The sequence below is a fragment of the Haliotis rufescens genome, unplaced genomic scaffold (genome assembly GCF_023055435.1).
Source record: "Haliotis rufescens isolate VD_foot unplaced genomic scaffold, xgHalRufe1.0.p SCAF_11, whole genome shotgun sequence".
NCBI classification, from domain to species: Eukaryota; Metazoa; Mollusca; class Gastropoda; order Lepetellida; family Haliotidae; genus Haliotis; species Haliotis rufescens.
Genome location: NW_025963791.1, coordinates 40,128,865 through 40,153,933, shown reverse-complemented (window position 1 = coordinate 40,153,933; position 25,069 = coordinate 40,128,865). Strand labels below are relative to the sequence as shown.

At 40.9% G+C, this 25,069-nt stretch overlaps 1 protein-coding gene across 2 annotated transcripts; it reads right to left on the bottom strand.

The window, feature by feature from the left end:
* Window positions 1-560: 560 nt before the first annotated feature.
* Window positions 561-24,599, bottom strand: LOC124142344 (50S ribosomal protein L1-like). 2 transcript variants are annotated; one of them, XM_048392725.1, is made up of 9 exons: window positions 24,464-24,599; window positions 21,540-21,705; window positions 19,388-19,604; window positions 18,756-18,845; window positions 7,699-7,770; window positions 6,641-6,761; window positions 6,158-6,270; window positions 4,508-4,589; window positions 561-3,685 (listed from the first exon to the last, which is right to left on the bottom strand). In XM_048392725.1, the coding sequence occupies exons 1-9, from the start codon at window positions 24,504-24,506 to the stop codon at window positions 3,528-3,530; spliced, it is 1,062 nt and encodes a 353-aa protein (XP_048248682.1). In that variant the 5' UTR covers window positions 24,507-24,599; the 3' UTR covers window positions 561-3,527. The 2 variants fall into 2 exon arrangements, with proteins under 2 accessions (XP_048248682.1, XP_048248683.1); XM_048392726.1 differs by lacking the exon at window positions 24,464-24,599 and adding an exon at window positions 23,949-23,979.
* Between the last annotated feature and the right edge of the window lie 470 nt (window positions 24,600-25,069).

Sequence of the window (25,069 nt, the reverse complement as noted above, 5' to 3'; positions counted from 1 at the left end):
TTTACAGGAGGTAATTTGTAGGCACTTTCAACATTCAAAAATACAACTAAGTCCAAATTGACATGGCAGAAACATGCTTTAGGCATTATGCAAATTAGCCTGAAAAAAAGTTATCAAAACAACAATAAAAATAACAGCTATGTTTATGTACATAATAATAATGACATGTAAGTTGTTTGAGAAGGGAATATGTTACTTTTACGTTCTGATATTTTGACGATGATTCACTCTCCCACAATGCCACTCACAAATCAATAACCACTGACAAATCACATGCACGTGGGTTTCAAGCACCTGTTTTCACCTGTCGTCAAGGTGTCATATGTCATGGACATTCACCTTGATCTACTAACCTGGTTATGCTCAGTTTCACAATAGTCTGTTTTGTTCATATTTTTACGCACTTTTACGTGTAAAAAGACTTAAAAACCTTTGATATGCTGTATTTGTGCCATGGCCCAATTAGTACTAATTGAGTTGTTTGAATATTTATATATTTTGTATATTAACTGCATTTATTTAAAATCTGAGATCGAAAAAACAGTTTTTTTCCATTTCCGTGTGTACTTTAGTGACATGGTTATGAAAGCAACTGAATATCAGTATCTGTTATGTTGGATATTTACATTAGCTGTTAATTCATGACTAATGTATTTTTTAACCCCTGAGACAGCATCCAACTAGTGCCACTGATGAGAAAAGATGTTTTTGAAGGCAGTTTGTGGTATCTATATTATTGGAAGTAATATAAACTCGTTTAGTTACCAGGTATTCCGGTAGTTTTACTATGATTTGTAGTACTTTGGGTTGTAATTGAGCATGAGGGTGGAGGCTGTCTGTGCTGTATGATGTTCACGCGGAAGTTGATATTGAAATACTCCTTGGATATTATCATTATGATATGAAACCGGGCTGTAACACTTCACGTTGCTGCAATAAGATTCATCAGACACACGTGCCAACTGATACTAACACAAAAACACCAGGTTAGGTTAGTGAGTTGTAATTCTCCAACATTGGCAGACCAGAGATGTTTACAAAATATTTAAGTAAATTGATAACTATGACATTATAAACGCTTGACATTCTTGAGTATAGTCTCAGTAAGTGGCATTACCATGGAAACACCTTTCATAAACAAGTACCAGTATCAGTTTGTTTTGATGATTAAGATACATGTGTTCATCTTGCAAGACGTATGGCACAGCCCTGATGCTGAAGGTGAATAGTTATAGCCCTGGTGTGCAGCCCCTCCTGATCTTCCTTTCTAGACGTAGCATCTTCATCAGCACAAATGTGTCATTATTGACATCAGTCCACTGATTTCAGAGTCGTATAGTTTACTTACAATTATATTTTATTACTTGCTGACATGATAGATGGTCTGTATGTTTGATGATGAAGATCACCATGATATCATTGTATCCATGTACTTATTGTGACCAAAAATAATTACATTAGATTCTTCTGCTTTTATCCTATTTTCCTAGTTATGATAGTCTGTCAGTTACCGTTATATTGTTAGATATATTTATTCAATGTTATGTTTGGATAGTAATACAAGTGCTAAGAATTTATTCCTGTGAATTTATACTGACATGAAAAGGAATACTCTTCTCTCACCCAATAATGGTAGAGGAATCTCATGTTTTTGAGTGCTTCTTACTTGTGCAGTCCACACCCCTGTGATCTTGAAACCTTCTGTTGCATATGTTTGAGAAATTAGAATGTAAACATAAAGGAAATATCTGCCATAATCTGTTTATTATTTATTTGATGAACATATATATTGGATATAGAAGTTAGAACTGCCAACTGATTGATGTCTTCTACTCAAAACAAGATGAAGCCTTCTGTTTTTCATTTAACTATTGTTAATCTGTCATGGTATGACTGGGTTCATGATACAGCAAGGTCACGATACGATATGTATCGCGATACGCATCCATACATCTTATCACGTGGAAACCTCTTGTTAATAAATATTTCAGAGCCGGTTCAAATATGTTTTTGAGTGAACTTGAAAGGCAATACAATTTGCGATATTTGACTGACAAAAATGCTGGGAGTCATTAAAAGTGTATTGGGTAGGTTATTTTAGCAAATGTATCTTTTTGTATCAATACAGGGAAGAACGTATCGTGTATGGTATCGTCGCATTGTTTCACCCCTAGTATGACATATGAAAAAAAATCGTTGTTCTTTAACTTCTTCTGATTGGTAAGTAAAACATATATACTAATCTGTAACATCTAACTTACCATTGCTGTCACTGTAACCATGGTAACAGTTATTTGAGTGTCTATATGAATGACAACCCCTCAACATTCTGCAGGGAAGACACAGACCTCAATTTAATCTTCTGGATTAAATACAAAATATTCATTCCAAGAGATTCCATAAGATGCGACAATCGTGACCTCAAAATTAGCTTTAATATAGTAAATCCATCACTATATTTTTAGTTTTTGTTCCTGAAAACAAACTATATATTTGATGCACAAAACTGACAGTATAGTTCACCTTGCAGTGGGTTTCATTATGCGGATGTTTGTAGCCATCTCCTGAATCCTGTGTGAAAACATTGTAATAGTTGCCATCTTTGATTTTTACATCTGAATAAATATTTGTATACATGTGTTAATATGTGTTTCCTTTTTACAATATTATTGGCTTGTGTTCAAGTCCGCACACGACTGAGGTGGAGTGGTGGAATATGCACATTTCAGAATTGAGAGATTTTCAACTGTGTGGGCAGCCCTCCATCAGCCACTTGTTTTCATGATTATAAGGCAGGGTTTTACCTTGTCTTGCAAAGAGGGGGTTCAGGCCTGACCAACCAATCAATTTGGTCACCTCTTGTGACCGGCATTGGTTGCTTGATTGTCTGGTCCAGACTCGATTATTTACAGACTGCCGTCATATAGCTGGCATATTACTGAGTGCGACGTTAAACAACCAACTAACCAATGGTTGTTGGGGATCTATTCCAACCTGGAATTCCACAGGGAATTCTCATGTCTACCCACAGTCCTGGAATAGTGAAGCATATTGGGACACACTGGGACACATTACATACACTGAAGCAGAACCAAGTCAGCCTTGTTATTCCTCCTCAAGGTTTCTGATGGTAAGGTACATGTTAACATGCTGTAGACAGTAACAAATACCCGCTGCCAATTTTGGCTGAGATTCTGGCAACAAGTTTGTGCCCAGTGATATAACACTGAAACTGGGCGAGGAGATGCAAGTTTTATTGATTTATGGGTCGTACATGACAGCTGGACTATAATATCACATGCTGTAGTCTCATATGAACATACGATTGAGGTGTATTGTATCTGTCATCGTTGCCTGTCTTTATGTCCACCACCACGGTCCTTCCAGTTCACCTTGCCATTGGTGAACAATCGGAATACATTGAATACCATTCACAGCTCCGTGTGTTTCTCCTTGCCTCTCTCACACTATCACACACCTATACAAGAGAAGTCTGTTCCAGTTCACTAAGCACACTGACTAGATACTCAGTTCCTTGCTTCACTCTCCTCCTCCTCCTCCTCCTCATCTTCATCAGCCATGGCTGACTTCTGTTTGCTGGTGTCGGCCATGTACTTCTCCAGCTCCACATGAAAGCGCTCCGGTGATGGCGGGGCTATCAACACAGCCTGGCTCACAAACTGACCTGAAATGACGCTCCAACATGTTAATATTGCCTCATACATCGACAGGATTCAGCCTACTGTCCACACACTGATATCTGATGTGCCAGTTTCATTTAAAATTCACACATTTCTACCTTTTTCAGCAAAAGTAAGGATTTTAACTAATCATTTGGATTTTAATGCCATGTCATGATCTAGGCAGTAGTACAACAATCAATGTTATCTCACTTGTCTACCAAATAGCAATGCAAAATTTTGTAAAACATTTTCAACTATTTTGTCGTCATGGTCTGGGAATGAAAGATTACAGAAAAAAGAAAAAATTTCTTTTTTTCAAAATGACCCCATGAATTAAAGCTATAGTGATACAAAGTAAGGACAGTTAATTGCTAAAAAGCTTTTTGGATAATTTCAACAAGACATGGGACATCATTTACATCTGAACTATGGTTATAACAAACTCAAAGGGACCACTAATTGTAGTTTAATAACAGTAGTTCATTATAAGCATATATATAGCAAATGGTCTGGGGAAAAAACAACTGTTTGTTATATCTATAAGTTTGTTATAAGCATGTTTGTTATAAACATAGTTTACTGTATATATTTTGGAAAGCAAACCTTGTCCTTTGAAAACATGATGAATGCACTTCTCACTTGCATAACTCCAAAATATTTTGTTTAGAGTATTTCAAATATTTGAAAGAAGTGTAAATGTCTACAGTCTGCTCTCCTCTCACATTCAACGACATGCCATGATAACAGAATTACTCTTCTGGGTGGTTTCATAGACAACTCACTTCAATATAGAAACTCTAGAGGCTAAGAGATACATAACTCACCTAGTTTGGGTGCCTTCTGTTTCTTGATTGACTCCATATATGCTGAAAAGTTCTCCTCCAACTGTTCAGTGGTCATGTTCAGCTGGAACACATCACACGAGGAATGAAGCAAACCATCATTCAACCGAGTATCAACTACACCGTTTGAATTAAATAAATTAATCCCAATATACCTTCAGAAACAAAAAAAGAATAAGATTTTTTCTGGAATATTATATTGGATCAGAAACAGATTTTGTTTGTTGTTTAACGCGTCATTCATCAATAATCAAGCTATATGACTTCTTAATAATCAAATCTGGACCAGACAATCCAGTGATTGACATCATGACTGTCATCATGCATCAACCAGATTCCGTGAGTCTGACCACCTGTGCCCGTCCAGGGAATGAAAAGCTGAAAATCATGCTGAAATCACTATTCACCAGTGTACCAATTACACTGATAGATTAACTTTTGTATGTAATAAAAGAAACCAAAATGCATTTCAGAATGCAAACGATAAGAAAATAGAGCAGCAAAGGTCTGAAGCTGAATTTTTCTGGAATATTATATTGGCTCTGAAAAAGGACTTACAAAGAAAGGAAAGAAAAGTATAAGCAAAAGAATAACCTAGGTGTCCACATAACACCCATTCTTACAGTATGATAACTAAATTGCACATAGAGGGACAGTCTTACATGTTCAATATGACAGATCGCCGCGAATAGCTGCAAAATTGCTGATGCGGCGTTAAGCAATATTCACTCACTCAATATGACAGACATGGAACCAAAGGCAGGCACAGCTGTACATGAAGGTCAAAGGTTGAAGCTGTGTCAAATACACAGTCCAACATAAAATGTGTTCTTGGGACATACATGTAGCACACACACTGCATAACAAATGTCAATGATTGCCGACAGGAATGACATTTTAAAAATGGCTGCTGTGGTTGTAAATTGGATGGGAATTCTGTCCACATGTTCAAGAGACCTTCAGGCATTGCTGCTTCAGTGGAGATTGCGAAAATGTAAGAACCAGGCTTCACAACAAACGTTCAACAGTATTGCACTTGTATAGTGATGTGCAGGCACGTGTGTGTGCGTGGCTGATTTTACTAGTCCGGACTAATGCCGGCTTTACAGTGCTAGCCCACTAAGATACCATGGCATAGATTACCATGAATACCCTACTCAGACACAGTATACTGACTCCAAGCCAACCGGTCCTTGTTTTATCTGTTAATGCCGAGTGCCAGGCAGGGTAACAACAAGTAGCATCTTGTAACATTTTTTGGTATGACACGGCTAGGGATTGTATCGATTTTCTGCCTTCGAGGCAAACACTCCATCCACTACACCACAGACGCGGTCCTATCAGGCTGCAATGCCACAGGGACAACTACTAGTCACTCTTTATGACACACAGGGATACAGAGGATATACTCCTTAACGCTGAAAACCTGGGTTCGATTCCCCACATGGGTCTGGTGTCCCCTGACGTGATATTGCTGGAATATTGCTAAAAGTGGCGTAAAAACATACTCACTCACTCACTCATTCACTCAATCACTCCCACTTTCAGCTTCATAAACAGGACATGGTGAGTTTACATAGCATTAACAACATGTCGGCCAATGGCCAATGAATGAGCAGAGAAACTACTCACAGTTCCCAGGGGTACTTGCAACTTCCCCACAGCATCGGAGTGTTTGGAGGACGTGTAGGTGACGCCTTGTTGGAACAGAGTCATCATCTCCTCCACGCTGGAACTCATGTTGCCTGTGGACGGAAAACACACAACCTATATTACCCAGGGACAAGAAATAGGGAAAGACACTGAGATATTGTGAGAACCAAGGCAATAATACGATGGTTAACATTTATCTTCAAATATCTGCCAACACGACTATGGGTAATATATAGAGGATATTATATAAGTGTTCATGTCATACTATGTTTACGACACAAGTGTCTAAATCTGGTATTTCCTGAGTGAGAGCATGACAACCCCACTCAGACACATTATACTGACTGAGCCGACCAGTCCTTGTTTTAGCCCCTTAATGCTGAGAGTCTGAGGATCTGGATGGAAGCTCTTCCACTACACCACAGAGCTGTTTCATCTGAAGATCAAAAGTAGGATACAAACCTCTGCTTTTGCGTGGAAACATGTCCTTCAGTATTCCTCGTAGGGCCAGCATTTCCACCATTATGTCCGGCGTAGCAAGGGCGAAGTCAAACTCACTTTTGTCAATTATCCCATCAACAATCTAAGGGGAGATAACTCAGAATGATCAACAGCAGACACTGATAAGTCAAGACATATTACTGAAGTGAAAGTAACTTGTATTGCATGAATGTAATTGGATTGGGAAAATATAAAAATGGTACCACGACACTTTAGTTCACCTTGAAATGAAGTCAACAGGAAACAAAAGTTGCTTTCAAAAGATATACTAAAAATATGATTCGAACCTCACAAATTCAGGTCTCATCACTGGTGAGAACAAGCATGTGAAATTTCAGCTTCAGTGGTCAAGTGGTTTTGTGCAGAGAATATTTACAGTGCAACAAAAATGCATATTGACAGAATTTAGGAGCCTGGTAAAAGTGGAAATGTCAAATCAAGGTCAAAATTCAAAACATTGCACACAAAAATCGGAAACATGTGTTGAACTACAAACCACACACACACCAAATTTCATCATATTTTGAACATTTTGTGTCATGGTGATAAGACGTTTCAGCTTTCAGAATGGTTGATGTTCAAAGGTAAAATCAAAGTCAAAATCTAAAATATTGCCAAAATAAAAGAACATATATGTTGAGCCCAAATAATTACTACACATGTACCAAATTACATTTTGAACAATAATAGTGTTCAGCCATAAAAAGCTTTTTCAATATGGTTGCCGTTGCAGCCATGTTGAAATACAGATTTGAACCTCTTAGGATATGTGAAGTTTCAGCTTCATTAGTCCCCGAGTAGAAACAAAGTGATCATAGCGCTACAGCAGTGGAGAATTACAACAGTCACAGCTACAATCACATTGTTGATGGTATCCAGTGTCCAGATTGCTGCTCTCAAAGTTTTAAACATCCTTACAACTGTGTGAAAGCTCTGTGGGATGGGACCCAGATCGCCACTGCTATGAGTGCCATGACTCCCATTGTTTTTTATCACTGCGGTGTAGGACTAAGTCTCACCTGCTTGATGAGATCTGCATCTCCGACATAGAGAGCACCAAGGTCCCGTGCCTTCTGTTGGTCTTCACTCGTCTGTGGACAAACACCATATGCTAACACATAGGAGCATAGAGTCAGGTCACTCTTGTCGTCATTAGAAACAAACACTATTCACATAAACTATCTTCCTATCAACACATAAAATGGACTTAAACTGTTTATCATGAGTATCATAATAGCAATACTCCAGTCATATTACACAAGGAGACACCAAGATTTGTTTGTTTATTTGTTGTTTAATGCTGCACTCAGCAATATTCCAGCTATATGACGGCGGTCTGTAAATCATCGAGTCTGGGCCAGAAAATCCAGTGGTGGATATCATGAGCATCGATCTACGCAATTGGGATACAATGACATGAATCAACCAAGTCAGCGAGCCTGACCATCCAATCCTGTTAGTCGCCTCTTACGACAAGCAAGACAGCAACCTCTAAATTATCAAATCTGGACCACTGGTTAGAATAAGTCTCCAGCAACCTAGGCTGGTTCAAAGAGGTGAGTTAATAGATCATGTGGTCAGACTTGGTGACTTGGCTGAATGTCATCATACCTCGATAGCGTGGATTGTTCATCCTAATATCAATTACAGGAATGCCTGTCTCTAACTCTATTATTCATGAAACTGCAATACTCGCAATCTACATGAGAATGCACACCCTTCTGCTCCTTCTTAGATACAAGTTGATGCACAGTCTTTACATATTGTCAGTCTGGGATTTATTTAAGACAGGTTCAAAAAATCTTTTCTCAGAGGAGGAGCCAACTCAATATATTTTTTGTTTTCAGAACATACAGGATATGCAGCGAACAATTTCTCTTTTTGTAAAACATAAAGCAAATATATTTTCTGTAACAAATTACCCTCCCCAACCCCCTTCCAGAACATCAGGTGGTTGGTCCCTAATGCCTTATGTATAGCTGAGGACTACAGTAACAAACCTTCCAGAACATCAGGTGGTTGGTCCCTAATGCCTTATGTATAGCTGAGGACTACAGTAACAAACCTTCCAGAACATTGGGTGGTTGGTCCCTAATGCCTTATGTATAGCTGAGGACTACAGTAACAAACCTTGCAGAACATCAGGTGGTTGGTCCCTAATGCCTTATGTATAGCTGAGGACTACAGTAACAAACCTTGCAGAACATCAGGTGGTTGGTCCCTAATGCCTTATGTATAGCTGAGGACTACAGTAACAAACCTTGCAGAACATCAGGTGGTTGGTCCCTAATGTCTTATGTATAGCTGAGGACTACAGTAACAAACCTTGCAGAACATCGGGTGGTTGGTCCCTAATGCCTTATGTATAGCTGAGGACCACAGTAACAAACCTTGCAGAACATCAGGTGGTTGGTCCCTAATGTCTTATGTATAGCTGAGGACTACAGTAACAAACCTTCCAGAACATCGGGTGGTTGGTCCCTAATGCCTTATGTATAGCTGAGGACTACAGTAACAAGCCTTGCAGAACATCAGGTGGTTGGTCCCTAATGTCTTATGTATAGCTGAGGACTACAGTAACAAGCCTTGCAGAACATCAGGTGGTTGGTCCCTAATGCCTTATGTATAGCTGAGGACCACAGTAACAAACCTTGCAGAACATTGGGTGGTTGGTCCCTAATGTCTTATGTATAGCTGAGGACCACAGTAACAAAGCTTGCAGAACATCAGGTGGTTGGTCCCTAATGCCTTATGTATAGCTGAGGACCACAGTAACAAACCTTGCAGAACATCGGGTGGTTGGTCCCTAATGTCTTATGTATAGCTGAGGACTACAGTAACAAACCTTGCAGAACATCGGGTGGTTGGTCCCTAATGCCTTATGTATAGCTGAGGACTACAGTAACAAGCCTTGCAGAACATCAGGTGGTTGGTCCCTAATGCCTTATGTATAGCTGAGGACTACAGTAACAAGCCTTGCAGAACATCAGGTGGTTGGTCCCTAATGCCTTATGTATAGCTGAGGACTACAGTAACAAGCCTTGCAGAACATCGGGTGGTTGGTCCCTAATGTCTTATGTATAGCTGAGGACCACAGTAACAAACCTTGCAGAACATTGGGTGGTTGGTCCCTAATGCCTTATGTATAGCTGAGGACTACAGTAACAAACCTTGCAGAACATCAGGTGGTTGGTCCCTAATGCCTTATGTATAGCTGAGGACTACAGTAACAAACCTTGCAGAACATCAGGTGGTTGGTCCCTAATGTCTTATGTATAGCTGAGGACCACAGTAACAAACCTTGCAGAACATCAGGTGGTTGGTCCCTAATGTCTTATGTATAGCTGAGGACTACAGTAACAACCCTTGCAGAACATCGGGTGGTTGGTCCCTAATGTCTTATGTATAGCTGAGGACTACAGTAACAAACCTTGCAGAACATCAGGTGGTTGGTCCCTAATGCCTTATGTATAGCTGAGGACTACAGTAACAAACCTTGCAGAACATCAGGTGGTTGGTCCCTAATGCCTTATGTATAGCTGAGGACTACAGTAACAAACCTTGCAGAACATCAGGTGGTTGGTCCCTAATGCCTTATGTATAGCTGAGGACTACAGTAACAAACCTTGCAGAACATCGGGTGGTTGGTCCCTAATGCCTTATGTATAGCTGAGGACTACAGTAACAAGCCTTGCAGAACATCGGGTGGTTGGTCCCTAATGCCTTATGTATAGCTGAGGACTACAGTAACAAGCCTTGCAGAACATCGGGTGGTTGGTCCCTAATGCCTTATGTATAGCTGAGGACTACAGTAACAAACCTTGCAGAACATCGGGTGGTTGGTCCCTAATGTCTTATGTATAGCTGAGGACTACAGTAACAAACCTTGCAGAACATCGGGTGGTTGGTCCCTAATGCCTTATGTATAGCTGAGGACTACAGTAACAAACCTTGCAGAACATTAGGTGGTTGGTCCCTAATGCCTTATGTATAGCTGAGGACTACAGTAACAAGCCTTGCAGAACATTGGGTGGTTGGTCCCTAATGCCTTATGTATAGCTGAGGACTACAGTAACAAACCTTGCAGAACATCGGTAGGTTGGTCCCTAATGTCTTATGTATAGCTGAGGACTACAGTAACAAACCTTGCAGAACATCAGGTGGTTGGTCCCTAATGTCTTATGTATAGCTGAGGACTACAGTAACAAGCCTTGCAGAACATCAGGTGGTTGGTCCCTAATGCCTTATGTATAGCTGAGGACTACAGTAACAAACCTTGCAGAACATCGGTAGGTTGGTCCCTAATGTCTTATGTATAGCTGAGGACTACAGTAACAAACCTTGCAGAACATCGGGTGGTTGGTCCCTAATGCCTTATGTATAGCTGAGGACTACAGTAACAAGCCTTGCAGAACATTAGGTGGTTGGTCCCTAATGTCTTATGTATAGCTGAGGACTACAGTAACAAACCTTCCAGAACATCGGGTGGTTGGTCCCTAATGTCTTATGTATAGCTGAGGACTACAGTAACAAGCCTTGCAGAACATCGGGTGGTTGGTCCCTAATGTCTTATGTATAGCTGAGGACTACAGTAACAAGCCTTGCAGAACATCGGGTGGTTGGTCCCTAATGCCTTATGTATAGCTGAGGACTACAGTAACAAACCTTCCAGAACATCGGGTGGTTGGTCCCTAATGCCTTATGTATAGCTGAGGACTACAGTAACAAACCTTCCAGAACATCGGGTGGTTGGTCCCTAATGTCTTATGTATAGCTGAGGACCACAGTAACAAACCTTCCAGAACATCGGGTGGTTGGTCCCTAATGCCTTATGTATAGCTGAGGACTACAGTAACAAACCTTGCAGAACATCAGGTGGTTGGTCCCTAATGTCTTATGTATAGCTGAGGACTACAGTAACAAACCTTGCAGAACATCGGGTGGTTGGTCCCTAATGCCTTATGTATAGCTGAGGACCACAGTAACAAACCTTGCAGAACATCAGGTGGTTGGTCCCTAATGCCTTATGTATAGCTGAGGACCACAGTAACAAACCTTGCAGAACATCGGGTGGTTGGTCCCTAATGTCTTATGTATAGCTGAGGACCACAGTAACAAACCTTGCAGAACATCGGGTGGTTGGTCCCTAATGTCTTATGTATAGCTGAGGACTACAGTAACAAACCTTGCAGAACATCAGGTGGTTGGTCCCTAATGTCTTATGTATAGCTGAGGACTACAGTAACAAACCTTGCAGAACATCAGGTGGTTGGTCCCTAATGCCTTATGTATAGCTGAGGACTACAGTAACAAACCTTGCAGAACATCAGGTGGTTGGTCCCTAATGCCTTATGTATAGCTGAGGACTACAGTAACAAACCTTGCAGAACATCAGGTGGTTGGTCCCTAATGCCTTATTTATAGCTGAGGACTACAGTAACAAACCTTGCAGAACATCGGGTGGTTGGTCCCTAATGCCTTATTTATAGCTGAGGACTACAGTAACAAACCTTGCAGAACATTGGGTGGTTGGTCCCTAATGCCTTATGTATAGCTGAGGACTACAGTAACAAGCCTTGCAGAACATCGGGTGGTTGGTCCCTAATGTCTTATGTATAGCTGAGGACCACAGTAACAAACCTTCCAGAACATCGGGTGGTTGGTCCCTAATGTCTTATGTATAGCTGAGGACTACAGTAACAAACCTTGCAGAACATCGGGTGGTTGGTCCCTAATGCCTTATGTATAGCTGAGGACCACAGTAACAAACCTTCCAGAACATCAGGTGGTTGGTCCCTAATGTCTTATGTATAGCTGAGGACTACAGTAACAAACCTTGCAGAACATCGGGTGGTTGGTCCCTAATGCCTTATTTATAGCTGAGGACTACAGTAACAAACCTTGCAGAACATTGGGTGGTTGGTCCCTAATGCCTTATGTATAGCTGAGGACTACAGTAACAAGCCTTGCAGAACATCGGGTGGTTGGTCCCTAATGTCTTATGTATAGCTGAGGACCACAGTAACAAACCTTCCAGAACATCGGGTGGTTGGTCCCTAATGTCTTATGTATAGCTGAGGACTACAGTAACAAACCTTGCAGAACATCGGGTGGTTGGTCCCTAATGCCTTATGTATAGCTGAGGACCACAGTAACAAACCTTCCAGAACATCAGGTGGTTGGTCCCTAATGTCTTATGTATAGCTGAGGACTACAGTAACAAACCTTGCAGAACATTGGGTGGTTGGTCCCTAATGCCTTATGTATAGCTGAGGACCACAGTAACAAACCTTGCAGAACATCAGGTGGTTGGTCCCTAATGTCTTATGTATAGCTGAGGACTACAGTAACAAGCCTTGCAGAACATCAGGTGGTTGGTCCCTAATGCCTTATGTATAGCTGAGGACTACAGTAACAAACCTTGCAGAACATCGGGTGGTTGGTCCCTAATGCCTTATGTATAGCTGAGGACTACAGTAACAAACCTTGCAGAACATCGGGTGGTTGGTCCCTAATGTCTTATGTATAGCTGAGGACTACAGTAACAAGCCTTGCAGAACATCGGGTGGTTGGTCCCTAATGCCTTATGTATAGCTGAGGACCACAGTAACAAAGCTTGCAGAACATCGGGTGGTTGGTCCCTAATGTCTTATGTATAGCTGAGGACTACAGTAACAAACCTTGCAGAACATCGGGTGGTTGGTCCCTAATGCCTTATGTATAGCTGAGGACTACAGTAACAAACCTTGCAGAACATCAGGTGGTTGGTCCCTAATGCCTTATGTATAGCTGAGGACTACAGTAACAAGCCTTGCAGAACATCGGGTGGTTGGTCCCTAATGCCTTATGTATAGCTGAGGACTACAGTAACAAACCTTCCAGAACATCGGGTGGTTGGTCCCTAATGTCTTATGTATAGCTGAGGACCACAGTAACAAAGCTTGCAGAACATCAGGTGGTTGGTCCCTAATGTCTTATGTATAGCTGAGGACTACAGTAACAAACCTTGCAGAACATCGGGTGGTTGGTCCCTAATGTCTTATGTATAGCTGAGGACTACAGTAACAAACCTTCCAGAACATCAGGTGGTTGGTCCCTAATGCCTTATGTATAGCTGAGGACTACAGTAACAAACCTTGCAGAACATCGGGTGGTTGGTCCCTAATGTCTTATGTATAGCTGAGGACTACAGTAACAAACCTTGCAGAACATCGGGTGGTTGGTCCCTAATGTCTTATGTATAGCTGAGGACTACAGTAACAAACCTTGCAGAACATCAGGTGGTTGGTCCCTAATGTCTTATGTATAGCTGAGGACTACAGTAACAAACCTTGCAGAACATTAGGTGGTTGGTCCCTAATGCCTTATGTATAGCTGAGGACTACAGTAACAAACCTTGCAGAACATCAGGTGGTTGGTCCCTAATGCCTTATGTATAGCTGAGGACTACAGTAACAAACCTTGCAGAACATCGGGTGGTTGGTCCCTAATGCCTTATGTATAGCTGAGGACTACAGTAACAAACCTTGCAGAACATCAGGTGGTTGGTCCCTAATGCCTTATGTATAGCTGAGGACTACAGTAACAAACCTTGCAGAACATCAGGTGGTTGGTCCCTAATGCCTTATGTATAGCTGAGGACTACAGTAACAAACCTTGCAGAACATCGGGTGGTTGGTCCCTAATGCCTTATGTATAGCTGAGGACTACAGTAACAAACCTTGCAGAACATCGGGTGGTTGGTCCCTAATGCCTTATGTATAGCTGAGGACTACAGTAACAAACCTTGCAGAACATCGGGTGGTTGGTCCCTAATGTCTTATGTATAGCTGAGGACTACAGTAACAAACCTTGCAGAACATCGGGTGGTTGGTCCCTAATGTCTTATGTATAGCTGAGGACTACAGTAACAAGCCTTGCAGAACATCGGGTGGTTGGTCCCTAATGCCTTATGTATAGCTGAGGACCACAGTAACAAACCTTGCAGAACATCGGGTGGTTGGTCCCTAATGTCTTATGTATAGCTGAGGACTACAGTAACAAACCTTGCAGAACATCAGGTGGTTGGTCCCTAATGTCTTATGTATAGCTGAGGACTACAGTAACAAGCCTTGCAGAACATTAGGTGGTTGGTCCCTAATGCCTTATGTATAGCTGAGGACTACAGTAACAAGCCTTGCAGAACATTGGGTGGTTGGTCCCTAATGCCTTATGTATAGCTGAGGACAACAGTAACAAACCTTGCAGAACATTGGGTGGTTGGTCCCTAATGCCTTATGTATAGCTGAGGACAACAGTAACAAACCTTGCAGAACATTAGGTGGTTGGTCCCTAATGCCTTATGTATAGCTGAGGACAACAGTAACAAACCTTGCAGAACATTAGGTGGTTGGTCCCTAATGCCTTATGTATAGCTGAGGACTACAGTAACAAACCTTGCAGAACATCGGGTGGTTGGTCCCTAATGCCTTATGTATAGCTGAGGACTACAGTAACAAGCCTTGCAGAACATTGGGTGGTTGGTCCCTAATGCCTTATGTATAGCTGAGGACAACAGTAACAAACCTTGCAGAACATCGGGTGGTTGGTCCCTAATGCCTTATGTATAGCTGAGGACTACAGTAACAAACCTTGCAGAACATCGGGTGGTTGGTCCCTAATGCCTTATGTATAGCTGAGGACTACAGTAACAAGCCTTGCAGAACATCGGGTGGTTGGTCCCTAATGCCTTATGTATAGCTGAGGACTACAGTAACAAACCTTGCAGAACATCGGGTGGTTGGTCCCTAATGTCTTATGTATAGCTGAGGACTACAGTAACAAGCCTTGCAGAACATCGGGTGGTTGGTCCCTAATGCCTTATGTATAGCTGAGGACCACAGTAACAAACCTTGCAGAACATCGGGTGGTTGGTCCCTAATGTCTTATGTATAGCTGAGGACTACAGTAACAAACCTTGCAGAACATCAGGTGGTTGGTCCCTAATGTCTTATGTATAGCTGAGGACTACAGTAACAAGCCTTGCAGAACATTAGGTGGTTGGTCCCTAATGCCTTATGTATAGCTGAGGACTACAGTAACAAGCCTTGCAGAACATTGGGTGGTTGGTCCCTAATGCCTTATGTATAGCTGAGGACAACAGTAACAAACCTTGCAGAACATTGGGTGGTTGGTCCCTAATGCCTTATGTATAGCTGAGGACAACAGTAACAAACCTTGCAGAACATTAGGTGGTTGGTCCCTAATGCCTTATGTATAGCTGAGGACAACAGTAACAAACCTTGCAGAACATTAGGTGGTTGGTCCCTAATGCCTTATGTATAGCTGAGGACTACAGTAACAAACCTTGCAGAACATCGGGTGGTTGGTCCCTAATGCCTTATGTATAGCTGAGGACTACAGTAACAAGCCTTGCAGAACATTGGGTGGTTGGTCCCTAATGCCTTATGTATAGCTGAGGACAACAGTAACAAACCTTGCAGAACATCGGGTGGTTGGTCCCTAATGCCTTATGTATAGCTGAGGACAACAGTAACAAACCTTGCAGAACATTGGGTGGTTGGTCCCTAATGCCTTATGTATAGCTGAGGACTACAGTAACAAGCCTTGCAGAACATCGGGTGGTTGGTCCCTAATGCCTTATGTATAGCTGAGGACTACAGTAACAAACCTTGCAGAACATTGGGTGGTTGGTCCCTAATGCCTTATGTATAGCTGAGGACTACAGTAACAAACCTTGCAGAACATCGGGTGGTTGGTCCCTAATGTCTTATGTATAGCTGAGGACTACAGTAACAAACCTTGCAGAACATCGGGTGGTTGGTCCCTAATGTCTTATGTATAGCTGAGGACAACAGTAACAAACCTTGCAGAACATCGGGTGGTTGGTCCCTAATGCCTTATGTATAGCTGAGGACTACAGTAAACAAACCTTGCAGAACATCAGGTGGTTGGTCCCTAATGCCTTATGTATAGCTGAGGACCACAGTAACAAACCTTGCAGAACATCAGGTGGTTGGTCCCTAATGTCTTATGTATAGCTGAGGACAACAGTAACAAACCTTGCAGAACATCAGGTGGTTGGTCCCTAATGTCTTATGTATAGCTGAGGACAACAGTAACAAACCTTGCAGAACATCAGGTGGTTGGTCCCTAATGTCTTATGTATAGCTGAGGACCACAGTAACAAACCTTGCAGAACATCAGGTGGTTGGTCCCTAATGCCTTTTGTATAGCTGAGGACTACAGTAACAAACCTTGCAGAACATCAGGTGGTTGGTCCCTAATGCCTTATGTATAGCTGAGGACTACAGTAACAAACCTTGCAGAACATCAGGTGGTTGGTCCCTAATGTCTTATGTATAGCTGAGGACTACAGTAACAAACCTTGCAGAACATCGGGTGGTTGGTCCCTAATGCCTTATGTATAGCTGAGGACTACAGTAACAAACCTTGCAGAACATCAGGTGGTTGGTCCCTAATGCCTTATGTATAGCTGAGGACCACAGTAACAAACCTTGCAGAACATCGGGTGGTTGGTCCCTAATGCCTTATGTATAGCTGAGGACTACAGTAACAAACCTTGCAGAACATCGGGTGGTTGGTCCCTAATGTCTTATGTATAGCTGAGGACTACAGTAACAAACCTTGCAGAACATCAGGTGGTTGGTCCCTAATGTCTTATGTATAGCTGAGGACTACAGTAACAAACCTTGCAGAACATCAGGTGGTTGGTCCCTAATGTCTTATGTATAGCTGAGGACTACAGTAACAAACCTTGCAGAACATCAGGTGGTTGGTCCCTAATGCCTTATGTATAGCTGAGGACCACAGTAACAAACCTTGCAGAACATCAGGTGGTTGGTCCCTAATGTCTTATGTATAGCTGAGGACTACAGTAACAAACCTTGCAGAACATTGGGTGGTTGGTCCCTAATGCCTTATGTATAGCTGAGGACCACAGTAACAAACCTTGCAGAACATCGGGTGGTTGGTCCCTAATGCCTTATGTATAGCTGAGGACTACAGTAACAAACCTTGCAGAACATCAGGTGGTTGGTCCCTAATGCCTTATGTATAGCTGAGGACTACAGTAACAAGCCTTGCAGAACATTGGGTGGTTGGTCCCTAATGCCTTATGTATAGCTGAGGACTACAGTAACAAACCTTGCAGAACATCGGGTGGTTGGTCCCTAATGCCTTATGTATAGCTGAGGACTACAGTAACAAACCTTGCAGAACATCGGGTGGTTGGTCCCTAATGTCTTATGTATAGCTGAGGACTACAGTAACAAACCTTGCAGAACATCGGGTGGTTGGTCCCTAATGCCTTATGTATAGCTGAGGACTACAGTAACAAACCTTGCAGAACATCAGGTGGTTGGTCCCTAATGCCTTATGTATAGCTGAGGACTACAGTAACAAACCTTCCAGAACATCGGGTGGTTGGTCCCTAATGCCTTATGTATAGCTGAGGACTACAGTAACAAGCCTTGCAGAACATCGGGTGGTTGGTCCCTAATGCCTTATGTATAGCTGAGGACTACAGTAACAAACCTTGCAGAACATCAGGTGGTTGGTCCCTAATGCCTTATGTATAGCTGAGGACTACAGTAACAAACCTTGCAGAACATTGGGTGGTTGGTCCCTAATGCCTTATGTATAGCTGAGGACTACAGTAACAAGCCTTGCAGAACATTGGGTGGTTGGTCCCTAATGCCTTATGTATAGCTGAGGACCACAGTAACAAACCTTGCAGAACATCGGGTGGTTGGTCCCTAATGTCTTATGTATAGCTGAGGACAACAGTAACAAACCTTGCAGAACATCGGGTGGTTGGTCCCTAATGCCTTATGTATAGCTGAGGACCACAGTAACAAACCTTGCAGAACATCGGGTGGTTGGTCCCTAATGCCTTATGTATAGCTGAGGACTACAGTAACAAGCCTTGCAGAACATTGGGTGGTTGGTCCCTAATGCCTTATGTATAGCTGAGGACCACAGTAACAAACCTTGCAGAACATCGGGTGGTTGGTCCCTAATGCCTTATTTATAGCTGAGGACTACAGTAACAAACCTTGCAGAACACTGCACATTTCTTTACAACATTTTCTTCAAAAGTATGGGGCAACATCAGTGTTGAGCTGATATTCCGCATGAACTTGGTCTGAAATGGAATAGGACCATATTAAAAAGGTACAATGAGATGTGCAAGCTTACTGGTCTCACAGAAGATGTGCTGGACAACTTTAAAACAACTGTAACTTTTCTTATTGATGTGAAAGTTCCAAACACATAACTAATCTTTCTTCATACTGGAATTTGTTTTCCAAACATAGTGAATTTTTTCAACTCATAAATAACAATGATGTATATCACTCTGTGACATATACAGAAATATTATGTAAATTTAAATCTACAACGATCACAATAGACAATTAATTGTTTCTTTAATTGTTCAGTTTATGTTCTGACTGTGCTGAAACAAGGTAGCAATGTGAAATGGAAACTGTCAATACATATCGTACACCCATGCTACAAAGACAGTGAGTTGGTTTTACGCTGGTTTTAGCAATATTCCACAATATCACAGAGAGACTAAAAGAGGGCTTCACACACTGCACCCATGTGGGGAACTGAACCCAGGCCTCTGCCATGATGAGTGAACCACTTGGCCACCCCACCACTCCTCAAAGACAGGGAACAAACCTTCTTTTTTGTGGACATATTCAGCTCCAGGTCTGCATACAGCAGTCCATCCATATTATCAAACATGCTGGGATGTGCGTATTCTTTATGTCGCTGCACACATTCCTCTAGGGCGTGGCACTGAGGAGGGTAACGCCCCCTGATCCACACATCATCAACTGGCTTCCTGTTCATCCAGTTGGGATGCTCCTTAGACTTGTCTTTTTCCTTCTCCAGCCTGTAATCAATTGTTCATCCAAGTCATGATCACTTATTGTTTTTCAAAACAATTACCTTAGGCTAAAAAAAAAAATAGTCTTGGTTCTCTGGCACTGCCTGCATCATCATAAAGTTTGACGCATGTTTTACTTATATTTCCAATTTTTTTAAATATAAAAAAATCCATAAATAAGTCCAACGGTAATCACATACTGTTTTCCAGTATTTTACTTATCAAGGAATACATTTATGTGAGGAGGCCCATTCCCAGGTTGATTGTACACAAATGTTTATCTGGTTACACAACTGTTTATTTGGTTACATACTTGTTTGAACACCCCCCCACCAAAAAACACACACAAAAAAACACCGCCTCCCACACTATATTTAAAAAAAATATTGCCGGAGAACCAATTCTTTTATTTTTTTAAGCCTTAGTTTTGATAATGAAAAAAAAAAAATCAAGTATCAGTGATCAACGTTGTAAACTGACTGAGATTAAATCTTTTTTGCATTTCGTATTAGTTTGTGAGAGGAACATCAAGGCCAACCAATCAGGCATTGAAGTAAAGTACAACAGTTCAGAGTTCAGAAGTTATTTGTTAGTGAGTTTTCAATCTAGATGATCCTGTCAACGTTAAGGTTATCCAAATGTAGTTTTGTGCAACGGGCATAACTTTTTGTCGAGGTTACCTTGAGCTTAACCTAAGTCACTAAGGTCCACCTGAGTAAAGGTTGTTTTCTACAACGGCATCCAGTTGTTTCTGCCAGCTTACAACACTATTCCAGTCTCAAGAACAGTTTCCAGACATTTGATAGTGCACTGATATATAATGCAGGGCCTGCTACTTGCTGCTGCTGGCACTTATTTTACCCAGTGTATTGTCTTTTGTGATTGTGTGTTTCAACATAAGGCTTGAAAAAATATTAAAAAATTGGTTCCCAGGCAATGACTTTTGAAAACATAGTACGGGTTGGCGTTTTTTTGTGTGTTTTTTTTTGGCTTGTCCAAACAACTATTTAACCAAATAAACAGTTGTGTGCCAACAATATGGTAAAGGGCCTCCCTACTACACACACAAGCATAAGAACTCCTATGACCATAACACGAGATGCATACCATGTAAAAGGAAGTAACTGTGTGCTATATTGGATCGCATTGTTTTTAAATATCAGGATTTAAAAAAAAATTAAAATGGAAATAAAAACGAAATGTGCGGCAGACTTTATAATGATGTGGGCGGAGCCTGAGAACCAAGACTATTATTTTTTTAGCCTTATGTGTTGATTATTTATTGATTTTTTGTGGACATTTACAGACTTGACACGTTAGTTCGGTAAGTACTGATTTCCGAGTTAACCACTGCGTTAGTTCTGTAAGTACTGATTTCCGGGTTAACCACTGCGTTAATTCTGTAAGTACTGATTTCCGAGTTAACCACTGCGTTAGTTCGGTAAGTACTGATTTCCGAGTTAACCACTGCGTTAGTTCGGTAAGTACTGATTTCCGAGTTAACCACTGCGTTAATTCTGTAAGTACTGATTTCCGAGTTAACCACTGCGTTAGTTCTGTAAGTACTGATTTTCAAGTTAACCACTGCGTTAGTTCTGTAAGTACTGATTTTCAAGTTAACCACTGCGTTAGTTTGGTAAGTACTGATTTCCGAGTTAACCACTGCGTTAGTTCTGTAAGTACTGATTTCCGAGTTAACCACTGCGTTATTTCTGTAAGTACTGATTTCCGAGTTAACCACTGCGTTTCAATCAGGAAAGCGCCTCGTAACACTTTGTGTAGATGATTGTTAGGTATTCTACAGTTATAACATATGGGTAATCAAGGAGAACTTCACAGCAGCACAGACATACAATGATCAATATCGACACACGTCATGATTTGTCTGTGATACCAGTAAGCCACCACCGGCAGCAAGCCTCTCATCTGACCTCAACTGACCTCACTGCTTTTGCTTTCACCCATTTCTCCTTCTCCTTGGCTACATGAGGCGTGCGCAACTTCTGACTCTTCGTCACCTTCCATCTGACCGGTGTCACGGCGAGTGAGGGAGTGGCTCGCTGCAACAATGCTGATCGTAGTTGAACCAGAAGCACGGGTCTTAGTGCTAGGAATGGAAATTGAAGAGAACACTTTTATATATATATAACTAGACGTTAAGGTGTTTAGGGATATGACAAACACTTTTATGAAACTAACAAGCTCAGGTATGGTGTTGACAGACCAGAATCATAATCAGCCTGAATCTGGAACTACCCCAATATACAGTAACAAGTAGTTACTTTGACTATTTACAGTAACAACAAATAGTTACTACCCTGATATACAGAAACAACAAATAGTTACTACCTTGATATACAGAAACACACAAATAGTTACTACACTTATATACAGAAACAAGATAATTACTACCCCTATATACAAAAACAACAAATAGTTACTACCCTGATATACAGAAACAACAAATAGTTACTATGTTGATATACAGAAACACACAAATAGTTACTACCCTGATATACAGAAACAAGATAGTTACTACCCCTATATACAAAAACAACAAATAGTTACTACCCTGATATACAGAAACAACAAATAGTTACTACCTTGATATACAGAAACACACAAACAGTTACTACCCTGAAATACAGAAACAAGATAGTTACTACCCCTATATACAGAAACAACAAATAGTTACTACCCTGATATACAGAAACAACAAATAGTTACTACCCTGATATACAGAAACAACAAATAGTTACTACCCTGATATACAGAAACACACAAATAGTTACTACCCTGATGTACAGAAACAACACTGCAGTGCCCTCATTTGAGTGAGTGAGTATTGTTTTATGCTGCTTTTAGAAATATTCCCGGGGGACACCAGTGAATGAGCTTCACACATTGTACCCATGTCGGGCATAGAACCCGGGCCTTCCCCCCCCCCCCCCCCCCCCCCACCGCACCTCCTCATTTGGGGGAACAAGCATGTCCATATAGTCATGAGAGTCTGGAAGGTAATTTGGTGTTTGTAGAATTTAGTCAAATAATATTTATACCACACCCTTCAAACTTTTTTTCTTCTTTTTTTTAGTTATTTTGTAACTCAAAGCTTGATGAAAGGGCAAAAAATATTATTTCTTCCATTTGAGAGACAAATTATTAAGTATTATTATGTAAGTGAGTGAGTGAGTTGGGTTTAATGCCGCTTTTAACATTATTCCAGTTTTATCACAGCGTGTCAGCTTAATGTGGGAGGAAAGCCCGATGTGATGCAGGTCTCAGAAGTTTATCACTTCAGTGAAACCCACGAGCACAGGTATGGTGCTGACAAACCTAGAAACATAATCGGGGTGAACCGGGATTTGAACCAACAATCATTGGTTTCAGGCGAGCCCAAGGGATGCAACTCTGCACGACGAATGGGCCACCCGAGCCCCCAGTATATATAAGTAAAGGGGTGAAGTATGACTTCATTCTCAGTGCCAGTGCACTCAGGCTTACTCTTGAAGCATGTGATATTTATATGTATATATATGTATGGTTTAACCGTATATGGACATACAATGTCTTAATGTGAAGTTTACACGATATACAGCTTTTCCATTGGATGATAGGTCGGTCATGACCTCGAAACTGTCGTTAATAAGTATATGCACAACACAATTTGATGTTCATATGTTTTTCATGAGACTGTATTCTTGAAATTATGTCAACACTGACGAGTACTTCCACATTCCTGGGAAAAACCCTGGGATCTCCCTAGCATGAATACATATAGAAGCATTGCTTCTGATCGTTTAGATCCTGTAATCTTGGACTCTGCATTTTAGCATACATTGAAAAAAGCCAGAGACTTTGAGTGCAAACATGAAGTCACTTGTACCACTTTAAATATATTTTGAAGGATCTCGTGCTACCTACCCTGAGGTGAAAAATAGTGACATAAAAATTTATAAGAACTTAAACGTTCATACAGCATGGTGCTCCCTCTATAAATTTCATCCTCCAATGAATTCTAACAAAGTAAAAGTCAATTCTTAAATAAATATTAGGGAAGCAGAATGAGCTTTCATTATTAATGTGATTCCTTGAAGTATATTATGATACTTTTCAGTGCACCACATTGTTTCTTCCACTTTCTGTAGATGTCATGTTTTAACATTGTTTCCAACAATGTGCAGTTATTATCCATAAAAAGGTTCCTGTCTTATAGAATGTTACAAAAAGAACAGTAAAAACACACACTGCATGATGTTCTATGCCAACTTCTGAAGCCCCATCAAAGACTTCTATAATTTTTAAAATATGTTAATAATCAACATCTTTCATACAACACTAGCTAAGTACCATTTGTGAATTGCATTGCCTCCACTAACTACACAATCGGTACAAAAATGAATTCAGACAGAGGAACAACACCATTTGTTTACGGTATGGGTCACGTGACCTCTACCGCATGTGTCTTTTTCATGTTGAGTGGGAAGGGTGTCCGTATTATAGATCTCCCACCTTACACAAATACGGACCTGCTGTGGCGTAATGAAAACACATGGAGGTAAATTAACAAGCAGTAGTTCACGCGCTATTAAAGAGGAACTGGTGATAGACCCAACCAGCTATTCTTCTCAGCGACTATTTCAATGAGTTGGTCATTTTCAATTTCAGTTGAGAAATGTTGTTGCACGGATGTTTCAATTTGAATGGTTTTCGACATTGTAGCAAGGGCTTATGTTGACAGTGTTGGATAATTATGGCTAGTTAGCCATATACTAAACACTAAATATACGAACAAAATCCATCAATTCAAAACGCCACTTAATCATTTTAATTTACACTGGATAAACATTGTTGACAGCACGCACCTGTTATGGAGGTCGCCATATTTGATAAGGGAGGTAATTTCATTCGGTTAATATATTCTAAAAGTTATATTTCGCATTTCAATTTGTACGTTTTGAGCAGATATTTGACCAAAGGGATGTTTATCCCGATTTTGTACATATATTTTTCCTCCGACCGTTTTTTCTTGAGAGGTAGCCAATAGAATCGCTTCTAACATAAACGGTAAAGGACCCGAAGATCAAAGTCGGCCATTTTCTTCTTCAGACAGAATATCGATGCTACGAGAAAATTGAAACAGCTGATTGAGTGATCTCGTTGAATTATTTATTCCTTTTAGGATTATCGATGAAGGTATTATTCTTTGATCGCCAATGGTTGTTGCCATTAAACCTATTGTCATCAATTCTCCGCCAGACGAAGGTGTTTCTTGTCATAAAGTTGGAATTGTCATGTGTCAAAATCGTTTTTGTTAAAATGAAATAAGGTCAAATGATAAACGACTTTTATTTGATTTTGTAACTTTACCATACCCCTTGGTGAGGCATCTGATTATTTGATTAATTGATATTAGTTTCAGGTTGCCAAACCTTATTATGAAACGCTACTTCTTTCTAAGTTTACACTCA

What these genes read in the sequence shown, in the direction of transcription:
- LOC124142344 (XM_048392725.1), bottom strand. Translation starts at nt 24,506, where the DNA reads ATGAAATTACCTCCCTTATCAAATATGGCGACCTCCATAACAG. An exon ending in GTGAAAGCAAAAGCAGTGAG is followed by an intron (nt 19,605 to 21,539) that starts GTCAGTTGAGGT and finishes AATTGATTACAG; the next exon opens with GCTGGAGAAGGAAAAAGACA. An exon ending in GTTTCCACGCAAAAGCAGAG is followed by an intron (nt 6,271 to 6,640) that starts GTTTGTATCCTA and finishes TTCCGTCCACAG; the next exon opens with GCAACATGAGTTCCAGCGTG.